Raw genomic sequence first — 24039 nt, forward strand, 5'->3', positions numbered from 1 at the left:
TACCATTTTCCACAGTGTTTTTTCAATGCTGTGCTCAGAATTGGGAAAACAGGATGGTTTTCTCCTTCATGCAGAATATGTGGCTGTCAGTGGCAGAAATCTCACCAAGGCTTTTCTTTTGTAGGAGATGTCTGTCTTTGAGATTTATGAAAGAGCTCCAGTGAGCCACCGTCACCTATAGTTGTACCTCAAAAGCAGGTACAGGGAAGAGAAATTTTGTGAGGTTTCCTTAGAATCACCTGTCATAGCCGGCAGGAAGCAGTCAGTCCGTTTGTCTCCCTCCTGTGAAAGGGTCTGTGTTGCCATCTCCACAGGAGCTGCCACCATCCTGCTTCAGGTTCACAGGTCCCAGCAGGAAGCTAAGATGTGGAGGCAGCTTCCAAAAGAGAAAATCCTGGTTTCATAGATGTCAGAGCAGCAGAGCTGGGGCTGGTGCTCTCAGTTCTTTGGGAGTGGGATGTGTGGATCTGAGGGAGGTGGGAGGAGAAAGCGAAAAATCAAGCCGGCTGAAGGCCTGTGTGAGCTTTGATTCTGATCATTCACACAATTCGACAACCTGGGAAACTGGAAGATCTGAGTTTTCCCTCTCTCTCTTAGTCTGTCCCATTAGTTCTTCAAGATTAGAGCCTTTTGGCTTTCTGAGTTAATTATTCTGTGGTATTCTTTTTCAGGGTTTTGAAATGAAGTTGCTTGATGTTTTACTCTCGCTCCCGTGTGATTAGGTCATCTTTCCTAATAGGGCTGCAGGAATCCTTTCAAGAACACAGCGGTTCAGCTCAGCACCGCCAAGGAACACATCCTACAGTGTCCCATGAAAATCAGTCTTGCAGGAGTGAGAAAGCATCACCAACACCTGATTAGGAATCCACAAGTGCCCCCTGCACATCATTCATCAGCGCAGACCTAGAAAAAATGAAAAGAAAGCCTACGCTGAGCTGTCTGATCAATGCAAACTCCAGGAGCTTACAGGGTGACAGCTACTTGGCTTCATAGGACAAATGAGCTCCAAGACCTGAGTCATTTTATATGGCGTTTGCAGGGCTCAGTGGCTCTGTTTACTGCTTTGGAATTCTCTCTCCTGGTGCAAACGGGTAACCTTATCAGTAGGTTTTTCAAGCCTTTCTAGCCAAAAAAAAGAAAATATGTACTTTGAAATCTCTGCTAATAGGGGCCTAGGAGGAATAAAAAGTCAAAAGCAGTTTCTTAGGCTACACATGAGAAACAGGAGGAGCTTTTTTTCCAGATACTAATTAAGATCGCTCAGTTGTTATCTTGGCCCCCTCCACCTACTGTCATCCCCTATCCCTTTACTTGGCTTGATTTTTCTTCATAGGGCTTATCGCCGTTCAAAGTTACCCTGCTTGTTTGTTTCTGTCTTATTATCTGTCTCCCACGCTAGGGAGCGTGAGCCATGAAGGCACTTGCCTATCTCATTTACTGCTGTAGGTACCAGCACATGGGGTACATAGTGATGCCTAACTCGTATTTTCTGACTAGATCTCAGAAGTGGAGAGGTTGAGGAAAGAACAGGAAGAGGTGAAGGTTGGCACCAGCCCTGGGTTTGAATCCACACCCTTCACTTATTGGCTGTGCACCCTTGGAATAGTCACGGAACCTCTCTGAACCTCAGTATCTTTATGTAAAATGGGCACAGTACCTGCTTCCCAGAGTAGCAGTGGAGGATTAATGAGATACAGCATGTGATAACATCTGGCCCAGGAGCTGCTACATGGAGATGCCCATTCTCCAAGCCCTGGTTGGCACAACACCATTGCCTTCCCCAGGGAAACCTGGCAACGGAGATTACTTCTCTCCATGCTCTAATCAAGATCTCTCTACCTCTCACTCTGGTGTTATATTTTGCTTGTTTTCACTTAAACTGTTTTTTTTTCTTTTTAAAAATTCTTAGTATTAAGGCAAAAAAACTGATTCTGCCTTTTTCGTTTCCAGAGGCTCCAGGCACAGCTGGAGCAGCTTTAAAGCAGGTCATCCGTTCCTTCTAGCAGCCTGAGCCTCCGGGAAATGGGAATTGGAATGTTTCTTATTTTCCAAGAGAAGCAGAACTTCAGGATGGGCCCATCGGCCCAGGCACAAGGCAGCAGCCAGTTCTCGTTTTGAGTCTCTTGAGTGCCATGTGCCGTCTAGAGGTGCTGGGTCGATGTTTTGTTTGTTCATTCATTCATTCGACAGCGAAACAGTCTGGTGAGATGGAAGGGACACGGCCTTTTGAATCAGCCAGATTCTGGCTTCAAACATTGGCTCTGCCACTTGCCAGCTGCATAGCCTCAAATGTTGGGAAAAGGAGGCTGTCATCTTACCTCAGAGAGTTGTTCAATGGGAAGCAGTGTGCTGCCACGGTTAGGGTGCGAGCTTCCGACTCTCCTCTTACATCCATCGCCTGGCTCTGCCACTAATTTGTTCTGGGTCCTTTGTAAGTTATTTAACCCTCCAGCACTTAGTTGCCTCATCGGGTGAGATAGGGCTAATAATGGCAACCTGCCTTGCAAGGTTGGTGTAGGATGAAATCCTTGTGAAGGGAGTGGCCCAGTGCCGGGCACACAGTAAGTGCTCAGCAGATGGCCTCCGCTGGGTAACAGAGTAACACATGTAGCCATTATTACTACTAATGTGCCCTGTTGACTTCCTCTGTTTGGCCGGGCTCCATGCCAGAGTTGGGAAGGCAGTGGTGAATAGGTCACAGAGCTCAAGGGCAGAGAAGACAGACATGAAAAAAATTATTATCCTGCATCGCAGGTAAGTATTGTCATTGATGGATGGCAAGGGGCTATAGGAGAACAGTGCGTTCCAGAATGCTGGTGCCCACGCTCCAGAATATCAGAATTCCTCATACAGAAAAGAGCTGTGGTGGAGTGGAAATTGAATTGGAAATTGGGTGGTTCATTGAATTTTTCATTGACAAGTGCAAAGGCCCTGTGGTGATATATTAGTTTTCAGAGGCTATATATTAGTTACTACAGTAACACATCATACAGACCCCATGATTTAAAACAACACAAGTTTATTCTCTCAGAGTTCTGGAGGCCAGAAGTCCAAAATGGGTCTTACTGGGCTAAAATCAAGGTGGTGGCCAAGCTGCATTCCTTTCTGGAAGCTCTAGGGGAGAAAATCCACTCCCTTGCCTTTCCCAGCTTCTAGAGGCTGCGTACATTCCTTGGCTGGTGCCCCTTCCTCCATCTTCAAAGCCCACAATGGCCAGTGGAGCCTTTCTCACATTTCTCCACATTGACACTGACTCGCCTGCCTCCCTCTTTGACTGCTAAGGACGCTTGTGATTCTAGTGGGCCCACCTGGAGAATCCAGGCTCATCTCCCCATCTCAAGGTCAGCTGATTAGCAGCCTTAATTCCATCCGAAACCTTGATTCCATCTTACCATATATACTCAGCCTGTTCCAGGGATTAAGCCGGGGACACTTTGGGGGCCATTATTCTGCCTACCCTTGGTAGGAAGGGGCTGTGTGTGTTTGAGGCGTTGTCCAGAGGCACCTGTGGCTGAAGTGTGGAGAGTGGGAAGGGCTGTGGAAAGAGGTCGGAGGCAGGCCTTCTAGTCACAGGGCTATGGGAGGTTCCTGGAGGACCGTACAGAGGGAAGGACACTTAATGCTTTGCATTTGCAAAGGCTTGCTCTGGCGGTTGCGTGGAGAAAGGATGCAGGTGAGCTGGGGCAAGAGAGGAAGCAGGGAGGCCTTTCCTGAGGTTCGGGGCAGCAGTGGACGGGGCGGGGGTGGGGACAGGTGAATGAGAGACGTATGTCAGAGATGTCACGGTCAGACTTCCTGGAGAATAGACGTGAGCTGCGGAGGAAGTGGACACTCAGAGCTGAGGTTTCAGGAGGATGGGGCTGCTGAGGTTTCAGGAGGACGGGGGTGCTGCCTCTGGCGTGGGAGGACCGTGGCTGGGGAGCCCAGGGCAGGCAGTGCTGACACTGACCACACGTTTTCTGTGTGCTGGGCCCTGTGCTGAATGCCTTGCCTTGTAATGAATCCAAACAGCGCTCAGTTCATGGCAAGTACGGTAATTGTTCGATTCTGTGAGGCGGTGGGGTGTTGTGGCCAATAGCATAGACTGTCTGGATTCCAATCCTGGCTCTGCCACTTACTTGCTGTGGCACTTGGGCATGTGCCTCAGTTTCCTCATGTGAGAATGAGAGTAATCATACACTAATCTTGTAAGATTAGTGTGAGGATGAAATGAGTTCATATATATGTAAAGCATTGATGACTCATGGAAAACACTGGATAAGCATAATATAGCAATGTTATTATTTTTAAACAAATGGGAACATCGAGGCACAGAGAGGTTAAGTACCTTGCCTGAGGACACAGCTGGGTAGAGCTGGGATCCAAAGCCAGGCTCTGAGCTACTGCATTTTACCTCGTCCTTGAGTGCACCTTTCAGAGCTGCGATGAAATCGCATGTGCTAATTAATACATGTAAAACTTCTCATGGTGCTTGGCACATGGTATATGCCTCATAAATATATGTATACAAAGTTGGACAATTAAGTTCGTGAACACATCCTAGAAAAAGTCCTACATACCTCATTGCTGAATATCATCATGGTCACCTTCAAAGTACTCCCCTTGGGAAGCTATGCACTGACCCCAGAGCCTAGTCCACCCTTCAGAGCAATTTTGGAACTCTTTCTGGAATGGCCATCAGAGCTATTGTTGTATTACCCTTGATGTCCTGAATGTTATCAAAATGTCCTCCTTTCAATATTTCCTTTATCTTTGGGTAAAGAAAGAAGTCACTGGGGGCCAGATCAGGTGAGTAGGGAGGGTTCCAATACAGTTATTTGTGTACTGGCTGAAAACTCCCTTACAGACGGTGCCGTGTGAGCTGGTGCATTGTCGTGATCCAAGAGCCATGAATTGTTGGTGAAAAGTTCAGGTCATCTAACTTTTTCATGCAGCCTTTTCAGCACTTCCAAATAGTAAACTTGGTTAACTGTTTGTCCAGTTAGTACAAATTCATAATGAATAATCCCTCCGATATCAAAAAAGGTTAGCAATGTCGTTGCAACATGTTCTCAAACTTAATTGTATGGAAGTGCAGTTTCTTTTCTATAAAACGGGGGTGATGACACCCACCCTGCCTCGCTCACAGGTGACTATCAGGTGTAAATGAGGAAGGCACTTTGGAAATGGTAGAGCTACCTGCTTTAAAACCAACATATAGGCGGTTTTTGTACTACATTTCTTCAAAAGGGCCTCTCTGAATAATTTTCCCTTGGAATTTCACTTGCCGAAGAGCTGAGGTGGTCCCTACTGTCATTTATCTTTTTCCCCTACACCCCATCTCCCTGCACCAGCCCACCTGACACCCAGCCTGTGACAGGAGAGAGGAGTGGGGAGCACCCTTCCCTTTGCAGTCTCAGTGCAGTGACCGAGCTCGGATTTGTGACCTTTTCCATCAGCTCCTTTTGTTCGTCTGCAGACTGCACCAAGATCATCAAGGTTCTCACTAGGAACGTGTCTCACCCGTTCTCGCTTTCCCTTATGGCCTGGTCGTTGGGGCAGTTTCCTTGGTGGGACTTGGGTAAATCCTTGTTGAGTCAAAGCCACTGGGCAGTGGGTATTTATGTCCCAGGAGTCCCGGTTTTCCCACAGTCCTCATGACAGGAGCAGCCCATGGGGGCTCCCTTGGTGCTGTCTCCATCCTTAGACATTCAACATATAGAGTCTTTATGGAAGGCCTCTGTGTCGGGCACTCAGCTAGTTGTTGGGGAGCAATAGTGAGCAATGGAGCCTACGTTCCCGTGGGGGGAATAGATGCTGATCAGTCAATCACACAATTAGTGTAAAATTCTGACGTTGATAACCCTTTGTAATATGGGAATTCAGCCGGATCCAGGAGGCCAGCCTTCCCGAGGACATGGCAACTAAGCTGAGATCTGAAAGATGAGTGGGACTCGCCAGGCCAAAGTGGCAGGACAAGTGATCCAATGAGAGGGCCTGTCGCGCGCGGAGGACCTGTGGCGAGAGGAGGCGTGGTTTTCTGAGGACCTGAGAATGAAAGTTCGTGTGGTTTGGGAGAGAGGAGGGTATGCTGAGGCTGCAGGCGGGAGTGGGTGGGGCTCTGCGGGGCTCAATGGGCCTTATTGAGTGTGACCTTTATGTCTGATGGAAGTGTGTTTAAGTGGGTGTTGGGGGTGACGTGGCGATATGAAGAAATTTGCATTTCACATAATCTCCCTGGCTACAGTGTGGAGAACAGTGTAGGAGGCCGAGAGAGAACTCCTCTAGGCAAGTTAGGAGGCTGCTGCAGGATCCTGGGGAAAGGTGCCGAGTAGCTTGGATTAGAGCGCAGAGAGAACTGGATGGAGAGATACTTAGTAGGTAAATTAATAGGATAGCGATCATCCTATGGCTGCTTTGGGTTGGACATGCATTACATACCAGCTGCGGTTCTAAAGCATTTTACATATGTTATTTACTCTCAGGGTTATCATAAGGATTAACTATTCTCGTCCTTCTTTTACGGATGAGGAAACTGAGTCTCAGAGGTTAGGTCACTCAAGGCCACACAGTCGGAAGGTACAGAGCCCTGTAGCAGTGTCTCAAACTTCAATATGCATTTGGGTCACCTGCGGATCTTGTTAAAATGCTGGTTCTTACTCATTAAGTCTGGGGTGAGGCCCAGGACACTGCATTTCTAGCAAGCTCCCTGGGAGAATCCATCTGCTGAGCGCTGGACCACATTTGAGCAGCAAGGGTCTGTCTGCCTCCACACTCGTAACCATGGTGCCTTAGAACTGCTAGAGACGGGGTGAGATTCCTGAGACTGCTCAAATCTGAGTCCCCTTGGGCAGGATGTGGGAGAGCTGTCTGGACCTCAGAGAGGGAGGTAGGGAGCTATACCACATTTTCATTACCTACATGTGCCTTCTTTTTTTTTTTTATGTGTGTTTTTCCAGGATCCATCACTTCCAAGTCAATTAGTTGTTTCCGTCTTGTTGTGGAGGGTGCAGCTCACTGGCCCATGTGGGGATCGAACCAGCAACCTTGTTGTTAAGAGCACTGCACTCGCACTCTAACCTGCCCCTACATGTGTCTTTCAGTCAGTAGCCCAGGCAGACCCAAAAGTGGGAGGGTTGGAGGCAGGACCGCACGCTTCTTCCCTCAGCCCCCAGTATAACCAAATCCTGCCTGCATCCAACTTCTGCACGACAGACCTGGGATTCTGTGTATTCACAGATGTCTCCTCAGCCATCACCGCTCCCATCATTTTGTGGGGCACCTATGGGGGTGGATTGAGAAATCTAACATGGATAGTGTTCAGGTACCAAGCTGTCTGTGGTTTCTGGCGACCGTGCTGAATGTGAAGGGGAAAAAATCAACCCAGTGTTCTAATCTCTATCTGTGTGGTCATGAGATCCCAGGATCATTGGAGACCAAATCCTCTCCCTCTCAGCCCTGCGAATGGGGCCAGGTGTCACTGCTGGGAGACGCTAGCACGAGTCATGGTGTGAGCACTTGCCTTCAATGACCGGGAAATCCACTTCCCTTCTTGGCAGCTTTGAGATGTTGCACCTGTGGTTCTGGGTCACCGCCAGACTCGATCCTGTCTGTGTGTGGGTTTTATTTTAAAAGCGGGAGAATGTCTCACTGTTTCTGTGCTCACCTCTTTCCCCCCAGTTGCCCCCAAAGAACTTTCCATCTCAGACTTTCTGTTAGTTTTCCCCTCTGGAGGTGGTCTGCCAGCATTCCCATTTCCTCCCTCCTCAAATGCATCCTTTCTCTCTTGGTTGCATTGTTCTGGGGCTCCTCAGCTGGGGTGGGCATCTCTACCTGGATTCTAGTCACTTTTCTGTAGGAGAGAATCTTAGAGCTGAGACAGGTAGAAGAACATCTTAAAATAATAATGTCTGCCTCAAACTAGTAAATATTTTTCATTTTAAGATTTCATGTCATTGTGATTTGTTCCGGTAGACAAGAAGAGCTTTTGTTTGAGAAAGAACTGACAAGATGTCTTGGGATTCAGCTCCGATTGCTCTGCCTGTCTCTCTATCATTGGAGCTTTGTTTTCTGCCTTTGCAGGACTCAGTGAAGGGAAGGTTTTGTAGTCTATTGTTAGGTGTTCTTTGACTATGTAAATCACAGGCTGATGGAAGAGCGGGGCTTGCAGAGACCACCTAGAGCTGCCTTCTGTCTCAAGCACAGACACGCACACACACAAATGATGACTGTGGTGGGCATTTCTAGCAGAGGTACACCTTCTTTTGGTATTTAGTTCTTATGTCTCTTTATTCTTACAGTCATGTTCTTGAGTCTGTCCCCATCTTCTCTTGCCATAGCTGAGGTCTCCGTGGCCCCAGTCAGCTGCTTCACTGGCCTGATCCATGGGTGTAGAGACACGACCATCCCTGTACTATTAACTTCTGTGTCCTGGCCATGGCAAGTCACTTCCCCTCTGTGGGTCTCACATAGTTCTTGTAACTAGATGATGTCTCTGGTGCTCAGATTCTGTTTGACTCGGAGATTCTGGCTCTTTGCTTCTACTTATGTTGTTTCTCTTGCTGGTTGGCCTTCTCTCTGACTTCCAGCGGTAAGTCTTCTTTTCTCCTATCGAAACCCATCTCCATTCCACCCACCTCATGTCCAATCACCCAAGCACTCCCTTTTGACTTAGGAGTACCACAGTATCCTTTCTTCCTTATGTTTTTCATTTTGACAACATTTAATTTTCACATTACAAACATTTCTAGATATTCATCATAGAAAACCCAGAAAATATAGTGCACAGTGGTACCTCAGTTTTCGTACGTCTCTGTTGACAAACATTTTGGTTTATGAGCGCCATAAATTTTATGGATCTGTGGTATCATTAGATAGTACAATTCATGCTAAATTTGCAGTTTTAGGGGTTGGTTTTAAAGGTCTGGAACAGATTAATTCATTACTTTCTATGGGGAAACCGCACCTCGGTTTTTGAACGTTTCAGAACTCGAACGGTCTTCCGGAACGGATTACGTTCGAAAACCGAGGTACCCCTGTATTAAGTGTACAAAGTGTACTGAAATTTTCTCTGATACACTTATGCATAGACCAGTAAATTTCATACTATATAATTTGGTATCCTGCTTTTCCACTTAATATTATATAATGAGCATTTTTTATATGCCTAAACATTTAGAAACATTTTTAAATATCTGTTTAATACTTTACATCTCATACTTTATTTAGCCCTTGCATGGTAATTTCTAAAAGGGAGCAATACCTATTGTTCAAGCCCACTGAACTACCCAAATCAAACAAGACAAAATGTGCAAAGAGGTGCACAGATGTTTACAATGATTGTTATGTTACTTTTATATCCCCAGGTGAACTCCTTCATTGTCACAAAATTGTTATACATTTTCCTATCCATAAAATTTTCCACAGTGGTGGGCAAAACAAGCTATCTGTGTTTAATCTTTAAAAGGGAACATACATATTAATAACTTTATTTTTTTTTCTAGCAATTTCTTAGAGACTCTGGAAGTTACTCAAAATATAGAAAAAGGAGTGTGCACAAAGATATTCATTATGGCATTATTTATAATAACCCCAAAGTAGAAATCACTGAAATGTCCAATTATAAGGGAGGGAGGTTAAGTAAATGGTGCTGAATCTACTTGCTGGGCTATTATATAGCTATTTGAAATGATATTTACAAAGCTTTTCTAATAAGATGGAATAGATGTATGTCATCATGACTGGAAGAAGCATAGAAGAATGGAAAAAGAGTAGAAAGCAAAACACCAAAAATGGGAATGGTGGTTACAGTATTTGATTAATGGGTGATTGTTTTCTTTCTCTCTGCTTTTCTACAATGAGCATGTATACCTTGGATGGATGGATGGATGGATGGATGGATGGTAGATAGATAGATAGATAGATAGATAGATAGATAGATAGATAGATAGACAGACCTTGTTTTTAAACTATGGTAAAGGATGTACGCAGAAGAGGGAAGTAAGCACAGAACTGAGCTAAGTGAAAGGACCGATCCCAGGTGTGGATGGAGAGGGCATAGGGGCTGAAGCTCAGACTGTGCTGGGACTTCTGGAAAATGCTCAGAACCACCAAAGGGGCCATTTATTTATTTTTGGAGCAGGAAGAACTGAGTAAGGACAGGCGCCTCACTTGCACATGGTAATACACTTATAAAAGGAGAAACCAAATTGCTAGTTCCTCATTTGCTCCATTTCCGACCAGAGTGGGCAGGACTGGCTTGATGAGGGGGACGTGAAAGCCCAGAGGGTTTTTGAGGAGCTGTGGGTAAGAGGAGCTGCAAGGAGACGGGCAACAGGCACATTCCGTCCAATTTAAAGTGGAGGAAAACAGAATTCTGTAACGTATAAATTTGGGTGAAAATGACATCAACCTCCAGCAAAGTGCCCTAATGGGTTTTTAAAAACAATAATTTGAGTTGGAGAAAAGTTGCAAAAATCTAACAAAGATTTCACATTTACCCTTCACCCAGATTCCTCAAATGTTAATGTTTCACCCTGTTTCTTTCTCTCTCTCTCTATCTCTCTCTCTCTCTCTCTCCCCCCTACACACACACACACACACACACACACACACACACACACTTATTTTCTGAATCTTTGAGAGTTGGCTTCCCCTGACTGAAGGTCTGTAGTGTGGAAGCATATGAGTTGTCTTCCCCATGGCCCAAAGGGGAAAACAGATTTGGATTGATTAAGGAAGAACTTTGTGAAACCCACAATGGCATGGGCTGCCTGGTAAGGTAGTGAGCACCCCATCATTTGGGGTGTTCAAAGAGAAATTACTTAATCTTTTATTAAGGAACTTGCATGGGGCAGGCGGTGGTCTGGGTGACTCTGAGGTCTTAGAACTGCCTAAGAATAAAGCCAGGCCTGTCTATCTCTAAAGCCAAGTCCAGGGTTCACCCAAGGCACTTTTCACCAGTTCCCGATTAAGATTAGCCTTTCTACGTATCGTGCTCTTCTGTGTTCCTCACAGTCTTACTTGGCCATCAGTATACTTGGGTACCCACAAAGCTTCCCTTGAGACACACGCTTGCCCTCTTCAGAGCACTTCTGTTGCTTCCAAGCCCTCTCCTTTGACCTGGTACCTGTCTTATCTGTGACATGTGTGGTTCACATCAAGTCTTCCAGCCACGTGTTAAGCTCCAGAGCTAATTTTCCTGTGTTCATACATTCATTTAGCAAATATGTAATGAGCACCTATTATGTGCCAGCCCCTGGATGAGTTGCAGTGAAAAGGGGGTAGAGGGACTGACTAAATAGTTGCAAGTATACACGGAGGCTTGGCTGCAGGCTGCTGAGGGACTGGGCATCAGGAACGTGGGGTGGGAGTGGGGGCGTGACTTTGGACGGGCTGGGGAGGAGGTCTCCCTGCAGAAGTGCCCTTTCAGCTGGGATCTGGCGGAAGACAAGCAGTTGGCAGGAAATAGAGGGTAGGGGCCGGGAGAACACCCCCACCCCCCCATGGCTGAAGCCCAAACTGGCCAAGCAGAGGACAGGACGCCTGGTAGGTGCTGCTCAGGAAGAGAAATAAGGGCAGCCTGGCTGGGGGTCTTTCCTGTCCCCTGCTCATCCAGCACCTGGGCGGAGGCACTTGTGAACTGAGGTAGGAGATGTGTGTGTTTGAGGGTGTGCATATACTTGAGCACGTGTGTGTGCATGCACGCATGTGCGTGTGATTGAGAGCAGCTCTGATTGCCTTCTGAATCCAGTCCCAGATGACACAGGGATCACTGCTGCCGTCATTTCTCCCCTCCCCCATTCATGTGGCTGACTATGAGCACGGGCCACATTCCAAACATCTCCACATCTCTGCAGTGACAGCTTCTGGAGAACATGATACCTATGATTCTCCTAATTACTCCTGTACACCCACCTCGCTCGCTCACTTTCTCTCTCTTAAGCAGGAGGGGTTTGAGGGTCGGACGCAGTTCTCCCCCTCCAGACCTCTGCTCCTTTCCTGCTGTCATTTATGTTTTAACAGCCTCCTGCCGCTCTCTCACCTCACCACCTTCCTTCCCTCCCCTCACACTGACTTAATTGTGGGAGCAACCCCCCCACAAGAGAGACTGAGGGAGGAGGCCAGCCTCCCTCAAGCGCTCATACCCAGCAATTAGTTTCTGTTATTGCCAATTCAAGATAAGTAGAAAATAACAGGAATGGAACCAGGACTCAAAGCCTGTGCTAAGTACTTGGCACATGTTACCATGACATTTGCATATGTGTCACATGGGAAGCCACACACCAGGCCAGGCACAGGGGCGTGGTCTGCTGGTCTGGGAGTTCAAAGAGCTGGATTCCAGCCCTGCTGGCTGTGCCGCCCTGACCACTTTCCATCTCTGAGCATTTTCCTCATCTGTGTGGTGAGGACTAGGTGGTACTAGGTTATTCTGCCATTTCATGGAGAGCCCAGGCCGTAGACCTGTCACGTCTGCCCCCCTGTTCTGTGCGACTGGGCCACAGCAGTAGTTCCTGCCCTGATGTGCTGCATGAGATGGATTCTAAGCCTTGGCACCGGGAGAGGCAGAGCACAGGGATGCAGGTGGAAATGTCCAGAAAGAGTAGTGCTGAGGCAGGAAGGGAGGCTGAGAGATAAGAGAAGAAAAGCAAAAGGGAGCCTGGAAGTGAGGTGAGAAATAGAAATGGACACACATCATAGACAAGTGGTTCTCAAATGTGGCACATGGGCCAGCAGCAGCACTGGGGAATGTGTTAGAAAAGCAAACTCTTGGGCCCACCCCAGGCCTGATGAATCAGAAACTCTGGAATGGAGCCCTTTTAAGAGGCCCCCCAGGTGATTCTGGTGCACGCTAAATTTTGAGGACTAATAGGATGGACAGAAGGAGGGGTGGACGGATGAGGCTTGGAGAACCAGGCGGGTAGTTTAAAGGCTACGCAGGCAAGGGAAACCAGCGTTTGTGGATCACTTGCTGTGTCAAGTCAAACTGGACATTTCCAGCTACTTTCTTTCATTTAATCCTTTCAAGATTGTGGCAGAACAGACCTTGTTATTCTCAATTCAAAGGTTCTGAGGCTTCTGAGGCTCAGAGATGTTTAGTCACTGGCCAGAGTCAAAGAGAACAACAGTTAGGATTAGAACCCAGGCCTCTCTGGCCCCGAAGCCTGAGTTCTTTCTACCACACCAGGCTGCCTCCCCATCCACCTGTACCCTCAGCTGTGCCTCTACTGTCTGCACTGGCTCCCTCCTCTACCCCCAGGGTCGCCCCAGAGCTCTGCTCTCCTCCTTCTGCAGCCTTCCATGTAAAGGCAAAATGCAGGAACCATAAAAGCAAATAAGGGAGGCCCTGGGGGAGGAGGGTGGAGGGAAGAGGGTTGGGGCGAATTGTCACCTTGCATGCCACCATACTCCAGTGCTAAGTGCAGCCAGGAGACCAAGGTGTTTGTGTAATGCTCCCAAGGGGCTGACATAGTTGCCTTAATGTAGTCAGAATTTCACTCACACACTGGATGACAAAGTCGTCAAATACTCATTGCTGCCTACATGTGCCAAGCCCTGGCTGGGTGCTGTGGGGGAAACCGAGGCCAGGTAAGTGTAGTTTCTGGCTGCAAGGAGTTTATGGTCCAGAGCCAGGAAAATAAAAAGTAACAGTGACCAGCTAGGGTGCTAGGGAGCCTGGGACAGCCAGGGTGGGTCCAGCCAAGTTTTGGAGGAGTTGAAAGAGACTCATGCGGTGACTTTAAGGGACAACACCAAGGCTTTGGGGACAGACCTAAGGCTTCGGAGCCAGAGGGCATGGGTTCAGTTCCCAGCACTCGGACTCACTGGGTAACCTTGGGCAAATCACCTCAAGTCTGACCTGTCTCCTCACCTACACAACGGAGTTAATGGTCCCCACACAGCGGATTGTTCTGTTTGATTCCAGCAAGCATCACCACTCAGTGAGCGGTTTCCTTCCCCTCAGAGGGGCACTGTAGGCCAGAGCAAAACAGAGAAGGCTTCTTGGAAGAAAGAGGTAGCTCTTCACTTTGGGACTGGAGGATGGCGTGTGCCTTTTCTAGGAAATCGATGCATAGACTCTGGACATCCCGGAGAGAATGGCCTTCCAGGCAGATGTGACTATAAATATAATTGGAGTTACATATAACTATAGGAGGCAGGAGGCGCCTTCCTCAATGTGGAAGATTGTTTTTCACATGTGGTTTCAAACCCTGCTGCAAAGGGCAAAGCGGGGTGGCCAGCCGGCACTGTGGGACACCACCACGCTCAGTTCTCGGTTTCCTGCCTTTTCCTGCAGATGATGCGGTTCGCCTGGCAGAGCTACAGGCGGTACGCGATGGGGAAAAACGAGCTCCGGCCCCTCACCAAGGACGGCTACGAGGGCAACATGTTCGGTGAGTTGCCGTCGGGGAGAGCCACTGCCCCCTGGTGGCCGAGCGGAATTTTATTGTTGGCTTTTCACTTCCTGGGCTCTGTCCCCGTTTTCCCAGTCCTGGAGCTCCCGAGTCTGGTTTCTTTCTGGGCTTTTCAGGCTTCTGAACCATCTAGATTGGGGGAAACCTATACGCTTCCCTCTAACCATACACACTTCTTTACATACAGCGCTCATTTATTTCTTATTGCAAACAAACTTGGAAATGTGAGGAGTAGGGACGGTGAGTGATGGAGACTTGTGTCCCCGGAGGAGGTTTGGAATTCTGTAGGACACAGGATTCGGTTTAAACCCACTCCTCCCAGTGTAGCTGTAAAATAATCTTTGGCTTCTTCACAGAGAAACCAAACACATTTCCGATGAGGTGTGCACATAAGCTGCCTTCAGGGACTTGGGGGGGTGTCACTCACACTCTGACTTGATGGCCTCGTTTGGGAGCAGCACAGGTGCTGCTGTGTGCTGGCAGCTTGTGTGTGACGTGCAGCCTCAGCGCTGAGGTCCCTGCTCTTCCAGCAGGAGTCTCCTAACTCAGAAAGCTTCTCTCGTCTGGAGAGACTGCAAGGTGGCTCATTGTGGGCCTGGCCTCAGATTTCCAACTTAACACCCATCCAAGTTGCCAGCTGCCCTCTCTGCAGGCCTTTCATGTGAAAGGACGCTGGAGGCAGCTTGGCTTCTTTCTTAAGAGAGAGGAGCTATCTGGGGCTGGAGACAGAAATTCATTCCCTGTATTCCTCACCCCTTAGAGACTGAAGCTCCTGAAGTCAAGAGCCAAAGAAAAGGTCCCAGGAAAATCTCAAAAGCATATTTACAAGGGATGGCCCCCCACACGTGTGGCCCTGTAAGAAATATCTGTGTTATGGAAAAGTGATATGGGATCTCCCTTGCTCCCTCTAACCAGCCAGTATCACAAGCTTTCTGGCTGTTCAGACAATTCGCTCCTCTTGTGGGAAGGGAGGTGTATGAATTTGGATAGCTTCTCTCCCCCCGCCCCCATTATCATAGGAATGTAGGGAAATGAGAAAATATCAAAAAAGCGTAAAGCAGACAAAAAAAATAACTTGTTCTGCCACATCGGTGCAGCCTCTATTGATATCTTGGCTCATTTCCATCCAATCTTTTCTTCTGTGTGCTTTTTTCCCCCTTTATATACGATTTTATGTCCTTTCTTTTTGTTTTGTCTTTTTTTGCTTAATGTTACATCATAAGGGTTTCCCTAACTCATTTAAATTTTTCCATAAAGAATGTTGTTAGTGGTTACAGTTGTTGCAGGGATGCGCCATAAATTCATTTAACTATCCTGCTAATGTTGGACAAAGGTCGTTTCCAATTTTTCGCTATTAAAAATCATGCAGCAATTATCATCTTTGTGCATAGAATGTTGCCTTAGGATAGATGCTTAGAGAGGACTCCTGAGTCCGAAGGGAGGAAGACAGATGTTTCTTTACCCTCCAATAGGAAACATCTGGATTCCAGGTTAGGAGCCTGGCTGCCTCACCTGCCTACGGCACAGGTCTTCCCCAACAGCCCACTGCATCATGGGGAAAGGTGGCTGGTGTGGATCTCCTCAGTTGTTGGAGCTTTGGCCACCAGTGTAAATCAGGGATGTAATCAGGGAAGCTTCTCCTCTCCTTCTCCCTACGCAGGCTGCAGATAGTCAGGGAACTGATGGAGGCTGGGGGCGTAGCTATTGCTCAGACTGTCCACGGGGATAGACGGAGCACCATGGGGAGCATTGCTGGGGGAATTGGGGGTAAACCAAGTCCTATTTTGTAAAATTCCCCAAGGCCTGAGATCTAAATCTCAATCTTCCTGCCCTTTTCCAATCACCAGGCCTGGTGGAGAGTTGAGGCCTGGACCTTGAGTCAGAAGACCCGGATACGAGTCCTCACTCTTGAGAGCAACTATCACTCTATCACAACTAATGGTCAGGTGGCCAAGTCCAGGTCACTTAACCTCTCTGGGCCCCTTTTCGTTCATCCTTCACACTGGAGCAGCTTTGAGAGCGTGCCTGAATATGCAAGTGTATGAGTGATTTGTGATTTCTGGTATAATAAATGCAGTTGGCAGTTGCCCCAGTGAGCCCATGGAGGGTTCTGAGATCCCGTGGTTGTCCTTCTCCCAAGAGTGGACTTGGCAGGGCCCTGGATACCCCATCACCCAGTGCCTACAGCAATCCTGGCAGTGAGGCAGAGCCTTCCTTCCACAGCCAGCAAATGAGCTGCAGTGGGCAGCTGGCTCCTGGAAAAGGAGAATGTACAGGGACCCAGACACCAGGCAGAGAGAGCTGGTCCTGATTTACTCTTCCACTCAACAGATGCTTGTTTGGTACCATGCCCAGTGCTGACTGCTAGGGATACAGGGGTAAATGGCACGGCAAAAACCCCACCAACTGTGCCACGACATGCACTGGCAACCTTCCCTGGGCCTCCTGGGGTCTGTCCAGGTGCTCTCGGAGAGAGGGACAAGTGGAGGATGATCACAAGTGAGGAGGGAGCAGTCCTTCACTGGCTTGAGGTTCTGTGCCTCTGGAGCCCAGTAGTTCACATTCAGACTTCTTCCTGGTCGTGTGACCTTGGATAAGTCATTTCTCTCTAAGCTTGAGTTTTTCTATAAAGTGGAGCTAATGAAGACATCAAATCCCCAGCCCAGGGTCTGCCTGACACACTGAACCCACTTGACAGGTAGTAGCTATTTGTGGTTACTATTACCACAGATGGTCTTATGATACAGAGGCTTATGGGAGTGCGCCCAGAGGAGAAAGGCTAAGGGGCACTTTAGGAACCTGGAGGAGGCTCTAGTTTGGGGTAGATCCATGAGGGGCTTTGAAGCCAGACTATTCTCAAAGACAGAACGAGACGAACTGGCCTGAATTAGGCTGCTTGTCACACCACTACTTCTTTTTCTGGACTCATGTGGGTTGCTGGGCAGCAACGTTCCTGGACTCCGGCCGCTGCTGGCATCAGTGACAGCCCTATGAACTGGGACCTGCAGGGAATGGTCAGGTGGCAGCAAGGCCCCCCTGCCCCACCTGTCTGAGTCGATGTGCAGGGGACCCTGAGCTGCCTCCTGGTGCTGTGTGGACACAGGCTCTTGCAGCCTCCACCCCAGGCCTGCGGGGCCGGGAGGGCTGCACACCAGGCAGGGTAATGAGTTCACACTGGTACCTGGCTTTGCAGGATATACAGGAGCTGCAGCGAGGACATCGGAGGGCAGCCTGGTCTCCCTGTGTGGCATTTCACCAAATCGAATTCCCCTCCTGACCACCCATGCGCCCTTCCCGGAATCTCACTTTGAGAGCAAGACCTCTGGATGAGGTACTTCTCAAGCTAGTTCTTGAGTCCTAAGCAATTTCGTGTCAAAGTGGCTTCCTTTTTTACCATCATCCGGCTCAGCAGGCCCTGTCAGGAAATGCTCCCAAGACCCCAGAGTCTGTGAGCAAAGAAGACACAGCCTGATCCTCGCATTGTGGCCCAGGCCAGGGCAGATATCTGCCTCTTTCCCCTTCCTCTGAGAGGTGGCCAGATGGGACAGTAAATGTCCAGTTGGTGGCGGAAAGAGTATGGACTTTGGATCCAAGCGGGCCTCCGTGGAACCTCTGTGTTGTCACTTAGCAGCTGTGTGGCCTCTGACTTCAGAGTGGGACAGAGGCCACTGCCTCCTGGGCCTGTGGTCACAAGTAAAGAGAAGACAAATATAGGGTTTAGTCCCATGTCAGGTGCAGACTAGGTACTTGATGGCTGCGTTCTTATCACTATTAAGTCACAGAGGTGAGTCTGTCACTTCAAGAATGCATTCCAGGAGGGAAGGCAGAGGAACCAGCCACAAAATGACAGGCGCAGCTTCCTAGCTGCTGCTAGGACTTGGGGGGATTTAAAATAAGTTAGGTGAAGAGCATGGACTCTTGAGATCAGGCAGCTTGGATGTGTGTGCTGCTGTGCCACTTCCTAGCTGTGTGACCTTGGGCAAGTTTCTTAACCTTTTTGGGCCTTAGTGCCCAATCCTAGGATTATTTTGAGAATTAAATGAATTAACACTTGAGAAGTGCCCATATTCATGCCTGGCACATGGAAAGCATTCTTCAAATGCAGCTGCTCTGAGGATGATATAAGGCCCTTGGGACAGGATGTGCTTCTGCTGGTTTGACCACGGCGTGCCCAAGTGTCTCCAGGGCTGTTCCCGCCTGGATCCCTCCTTTCCTGTTCCCCCAGCCGTTGAGTGACCATGGCAGAGACCGTGGGTGGGCAGCCCACTGGTAGGTAGTGTACCTCTCATGCCATTATTTAAGCAGCCTACAACGGAATTTTAACAGGGAAGAGGAAGGGGAAGTTTAGGGTTCAAGGCTGTGGGATAAATCGGCCTTCTGCCAGCATAAAGGTTTCCAGGCGAGTAGTAAGTGACACCTCACACTCGGTGTCAGCTGCCAGCCTTGAAACACTTAATGAGCATTCATCTTCCAAGAAATCAGAGCGACTCATGAGAACTCATCCTCCTCAGCAGTGGGGAAATCCGCACGGGGCACAGAGTCTTGGGAGGGAGCCACCAGAGAGGCCTCTGAAGGCAAGTCTGACTCCCTCATCTTAAAGTTGGGGAAATCAAGCTCAGAGAGGGGAAGGGGCCTGCCCAAGTTAACACAGCATGTTCATTGTAAAACTGGCATCACCCGCTCTGAGATTAGCCAAATCGTCCAAGGTCAGACTGTTGAAATGCAGATCTGTGGTCACGGCCAGATCACCACCAGGAACAAGAAATCCTCAGAGCTTTAGCAGGTGCAAACTATCAGGACGGGTATGATTTGGGGGCCAAGACGCCACCGCTCCCTGTACATGTATCACAGGCACTGTCGCTGCATATTCTTGTGTCCTCCTCACAGCCCTTACCCCTCTTACCCCCATTTCACAGATGAGGAAAATGAGACTTGTTGAGTTCCAGGACTTGCTTAGCCACACAGTTATCAAACAGAGACTTGATCACAGGACTGTCGTATTCTAAAACCCAATCCATTCATCACCATGCTGCCCTGTCCCCCCCAGTGATCACATAGGGAACGGGGCGGAGGAGTGGTCTCAGGGATAGTGGTGTTGCATCTTCTCCATCGCCCTCGTGGAAGCTGGGGAAGACCTGTACTTCATGGCCAGGGTCTGCAGCCACTCATATCCAGGCTTCAGTACTTGCTGGACATCAACTGAGTATTCAGGGCTTGGGGGAAAAAGGTTCAGACTTCCCTCTTTTCTCCCAGCGTAGGAAAATATTTTCTCCCTGCCCAATCACCTAGAAACACCTCTTTGCAAAACAGGCCATTGGCTGTCAGCATGACAGGCTAAGAGAAGCATGGGTTAGAGAATCAGACCAGCCTGCATTTGAATCCTGGCTCTGCCACTTACTAGTCATGTGACCCTGTGCGGGTTTCTCTGTACCTCAGTTTCTCCATCTGTACAATGAGGATAATACCTAATTCACTCAACAATTGTGACGATTAGATAAAGTGGATGTGTGTAAATGCTTGCCCGTATGCACTCATTAGCTGTAAGCTGTTGCCATTATTATTATATTTGTTTTAAAATAACTGTGAGAATAATTATATTCCAAGGAAAGAAACAGTGCCTGGATCACTGTAGGCACTCGGGAAGTATTGCAGAATGAAAAAATTGCCTCCCGCAGTCTCTGCCTGCCCTCCGTCCTGAGTTTGGCTGCGGAAGGGCTGGGTACTACTTTGCTCTCAGTTCCCCTCATTCTCACGGCCTTGACCTTCTCCTCTGTCACAAAGTACAGTTAGAATCAGCAGACTAACCCTGTAAGAGCAGCTGTCTTGCTCAGTCAGCAGATGTGATCTCAGGCGTCTTCTCTGTGGAGGACGGAGGTGCTTGCGTGGCCAAAAGCAACGTCCCCTTGCTGCGAGCCGGCCCAGGATGACCGTGAGAGCCCCAAATTAGATTGTGCCTCTGCCCTGTGAATCCCCGATAGAACTGCCAACGAAATCCCCATTTTGAGCGGTGATTGATGGCCTTGGGTGGGTTAAGAGGCAAAATGAACACAGCATGATTTTCAGATCACAGACTGGGAATGCTTGGCCTTGGCAGAGAGAAAAGTCATCTTTGCCTTGTAAACAGAGCAGATATGATGTTGAAGAGGGAATAAATCCAGGCCCCAAGATGTCATTTTTACAATTGCTTTTTGGCGTGTGACTTAGTGCATTCTGCAAAATGTTCACAGTCACACACACACACACGCACACACACACACACACACCAATCTCACTGGGCCTTTTTGTGGGGGTGAGAGTTACTCTACCAGTGTGGCTGCCTGGGGAACTGCACACTTTGCTAGACAGACAGTTTGTGAAAACCACCTGCTTCCCCAGTTCTCATCGGATCTCCATGTTTCCACGGATCTCTGACTTTGTTTCTGGGGGGCAGCAGTTTTGACTTTGGAGATATACCCGGGGTTCAAATCCCCAGGAGGTATGAGCTGACTGAAATGGGGCAAGTCACAGAGTTCTCTGAATCCCAGTTCATTCACTTGTAAAAAGGGCAGTAGTGCCTGGCACATACTAAGTCCTCACAAAGCATGAGTGTTTTCCTTCCCTGCATGGATCCACCGCCTTCCCGGTCCCTTTTCCTTTTCTCCTTTTATTGGGTAACAGAGCACTTTGCCTTATCTGGCTGAAAATACTACATCCACTTCTTATGAGCTTTGTTTTAGGAGTATTTTTGTTTTTCCTGAAAAAGAAAAAGGAAAAACAAAACACCAAGTGTCCACAGTTTTGGAAAATCACTGTCAGGCCGCGGTGCACATTCCTGACCCAGGCCTTGAGTTTGTTTTAAGAAAGAGCTGTCATCAGCCTCAGAAGTGGTGATGTTGTAATTCCTGTATGGAATGGGTCAGGCCTAAGGGCAGCAAGCAAACCTAACCGGGTTTTTGGAGCCCTGGTTGCTCCATCTGGAGGCCAGAGGCTGTTAGAGTGCAGAGGAAATGGATTAGAAGCACCCGGTCACAGGCAGACAGGCCATTCGCACAAGAAGAGGGACGAGGGACGGGATGAAAATATTCACCCCACACTTAGGAAGGACAGGCAGAACCGGCAGTTGCAGGTCAGATGTTGCCACCCTGGGTCGGCTCCCTGTGGCCTTGAACAACACATCCACGATTCCTCCTCGCCACCTTCTGAATCCCAGAAAATCCCTCGGGTCACATGGGGTGATTATCAAAGCAAATTGCTCACCCCCAAATTAGCCTACTGCGTTTTCACACTCCCGTGCTGCTGACCACGCACTGCAGGTGCTCTGCCCTGCACCCTCCTCCCTCAAAGATTTTTTTTTTCCCCCAAGCAGTTTCTAATTAAAATGCATCTTGGCTGTTTTTCTTTTTGTTGAAAAGGCTTCCCACAAGCACAGAGCATAATTTATTTCTCTAGAAAATATAGTAGCAGGTTGTTGTAAGAAGAAAACTCGAGGTTAGGAGCCTTGGGTCTCCATCCCAGCCCTGGCGCCAGCAGCTGCCTGAGCCGGCGTCCTCCTTGGGGCTTCATACAAAGAGATTCGTACCCGGGCCCTCGCCGCCGGCCGTCTTTTCTGTGATTCCTGGTTGGTTACTAGGTTGATTTCTTTCTTTTTCTGCTACTGCCAGGCTATTTGGGCGGTGCTGGTTCTCTTGAAATCTGAAATTTTAGTAGCAAGTTTTGTTCCCGTCGGGGAGGAGTGATTCAGGGTATCTATTCCCAGAGCAAGTTGCTGGGGCTGCAGAAGATGATTCATATTGAAACTGGCATTCCCTCCCGGTGTTGACATGTTCCCGCCCACTTTCTAAAGACCTTTCCTTCCTTGGAAACAAGGCTGAGCCCACAGCAGACACCCAGCCCCCTTTTCTTTGCATAGCATTGATGGGAAACACTTGCCAAATTTCCCAGCAAACTCAGTGACAAATAGGTGTGTGAATTCGCAGCATCTCAGACTGGCAGTGCCAGTTGGATTCTTTGAAACCATCTGGTCCAGTGTCTGAGGGTGGGGAGAGAGGCACCGAGAGGGATGGGGATTCGCGAAGGCCTGACAGCCAGGACTTCAACCCTGGTTTTTAACATGAGTCTCTGTCTTTTTCTTTTCTTTGTAATGACTTTTTTAAAAAATGAAGATGTCACTTATACCTTACATCCAGTAAAATGCACCAACCTTACGTGCACAGCCCAGTGGCTTTTACATGCAGATACACCCTGTAACCAACCCACAGAGCAAGACAGAGCATCCCCATTATCCTGCAGGTTCCCTCAGACCTCGCCTGGTCGGTAGCCCCCAAGAGTCACCCCTATTCTGACGTCTGTCACCTTAAGTTGGTTTTATCTGCTTTAAAATTTCCTATTATACTGAATGTCCTCTTTTATGGGTTACTTTTTTCACTCATAATTGTATGACGAACTGTAGTTCGTTTTTCGAGTTTACCCATTCTACTCTTGCGGGACATTTTTGTTTCCAGTATTTGGTAATTATGAGTAAAGCTGCTATAAACACTCCTTTTGTTGTTTCTAACTTAGCGACTGGTTATTGGCAGCAGCCCTAGGCCACCACTAATCTATTTGCCATTCCTGTGTAGATCTGTCAATTCGAAACATTTCATTTAAAAGGAATCGTACACTACCTGGCCTGTGGTGACTGGCTTCTTTCCCTTAGCGTAGTGTTTGGAGATTCAGCCTCGTGATAGCACTTACCTGTACTTCATTCACCTGTATGGCCAAGTAATATTCTGTTGTATGGACATACCACATGTTATTTATCCATTCAGCAGATGATGGACATTGAGATCCTATCTACTTTTTTTTGGCTGTCGCAATAACACTGCTATGAACAGTCACGTATAACTTTTTATATGGACATAGGTTTTCTCTCGGGCATATGCCTGGGAGTAGAATTGCTGGGTCACATGGTAACTCTATGGATAACCTTTTGAGGAGCTGCCAGACTGTTTTCCAAAGTGCTGCACCATTTTTCATTCGCATCAGGAGTGTTTGAGAGTTACGAACACTTTTGTACGTGCTTCTGGTGGAAATACACAGTCATTTATGTTGAGATCCACGCAGGAGCTGAATTGCTGCGTCATGCTGTATTACGTGTAGTATGTTGAGCTTACGTTGAATGCTGCCAGTTTTCCAAAGCGAATAGACCATTCGGTAGTCCCACCAGGTCTGATAAGAGTTCTAGTTGCTTCGTTATCCTTGCCTATGTTTGCTGTTGTCAGTTTGCTTCATATTAGCCTGTTGCTGAATGCTGCCTCCCTCGTAATCAAGCGGCCACCCCATGTACGAAGGCCAGCTTCCTGGGCCTTTGCTCCCTGGAGTGGGGCTGCTTGTACTGCCTGCTCAGCCCTGGTCTTCTGCCTTACTTAGGGGTGACTCAGGGCTCCCGGGCCAGCTGCTTCAAGTGTTCCTTGCAACAGAAGGGATGGTTGTCAACCTCTTCCTTCACTACCCACTCTCTACACTGTCTCCCAGTGGCATGGGGTGGCCTCTCTACTTCCCAGCCCACCCCAGTTGGGACACACAGGCCCGAGATGGTGAACAGGAATTTCTCTAGTCCAGTTACTGTGCCAGGAAAGGGGTCTTAACAGAGAAAATGTTGACCTGGGAGTCCAAAGACGAGTTCTCC

The 24039-nt window shown here is 48.3% G+C and overlaps 1 protein-coding gene across 1 annotated transcript in view; it reads left to right on the forward strand.

Annotated features, from left to right (window-relative positions):
* MAN1C1 (mannosidase alpha class 1C member 1) overlaps nt 1-24039 on the forward strand; it is a 129348-nt gene that overhangs the window by 35847 nt on the left and 69462 nt on the right. The window contains 1 exon segment of the mRNA XM_033113312.1: nt 14276-14372. Coding sequence (XP_032969203.1) covers nt 14276-14372 — 97 coding nt within the window.

The sequence above is a fragment of the Rhinolophus ferrumequinum genome, chromosome 9, assembly GCF_004115265.2.
Source record: "Rhinolophus ferrumequinum isolate MPI-CBG mRhiFer1 chromosome 9, mRhiFer1_v1.p, whole genome shotgun sequence".
Lineage (NCBI taxonomy): Eukaryota > Metazoa > Chordata > Mammalia > Chiroptera > Rhinolophidae > Rhinolophus > Rhinolophus ferrumequinum.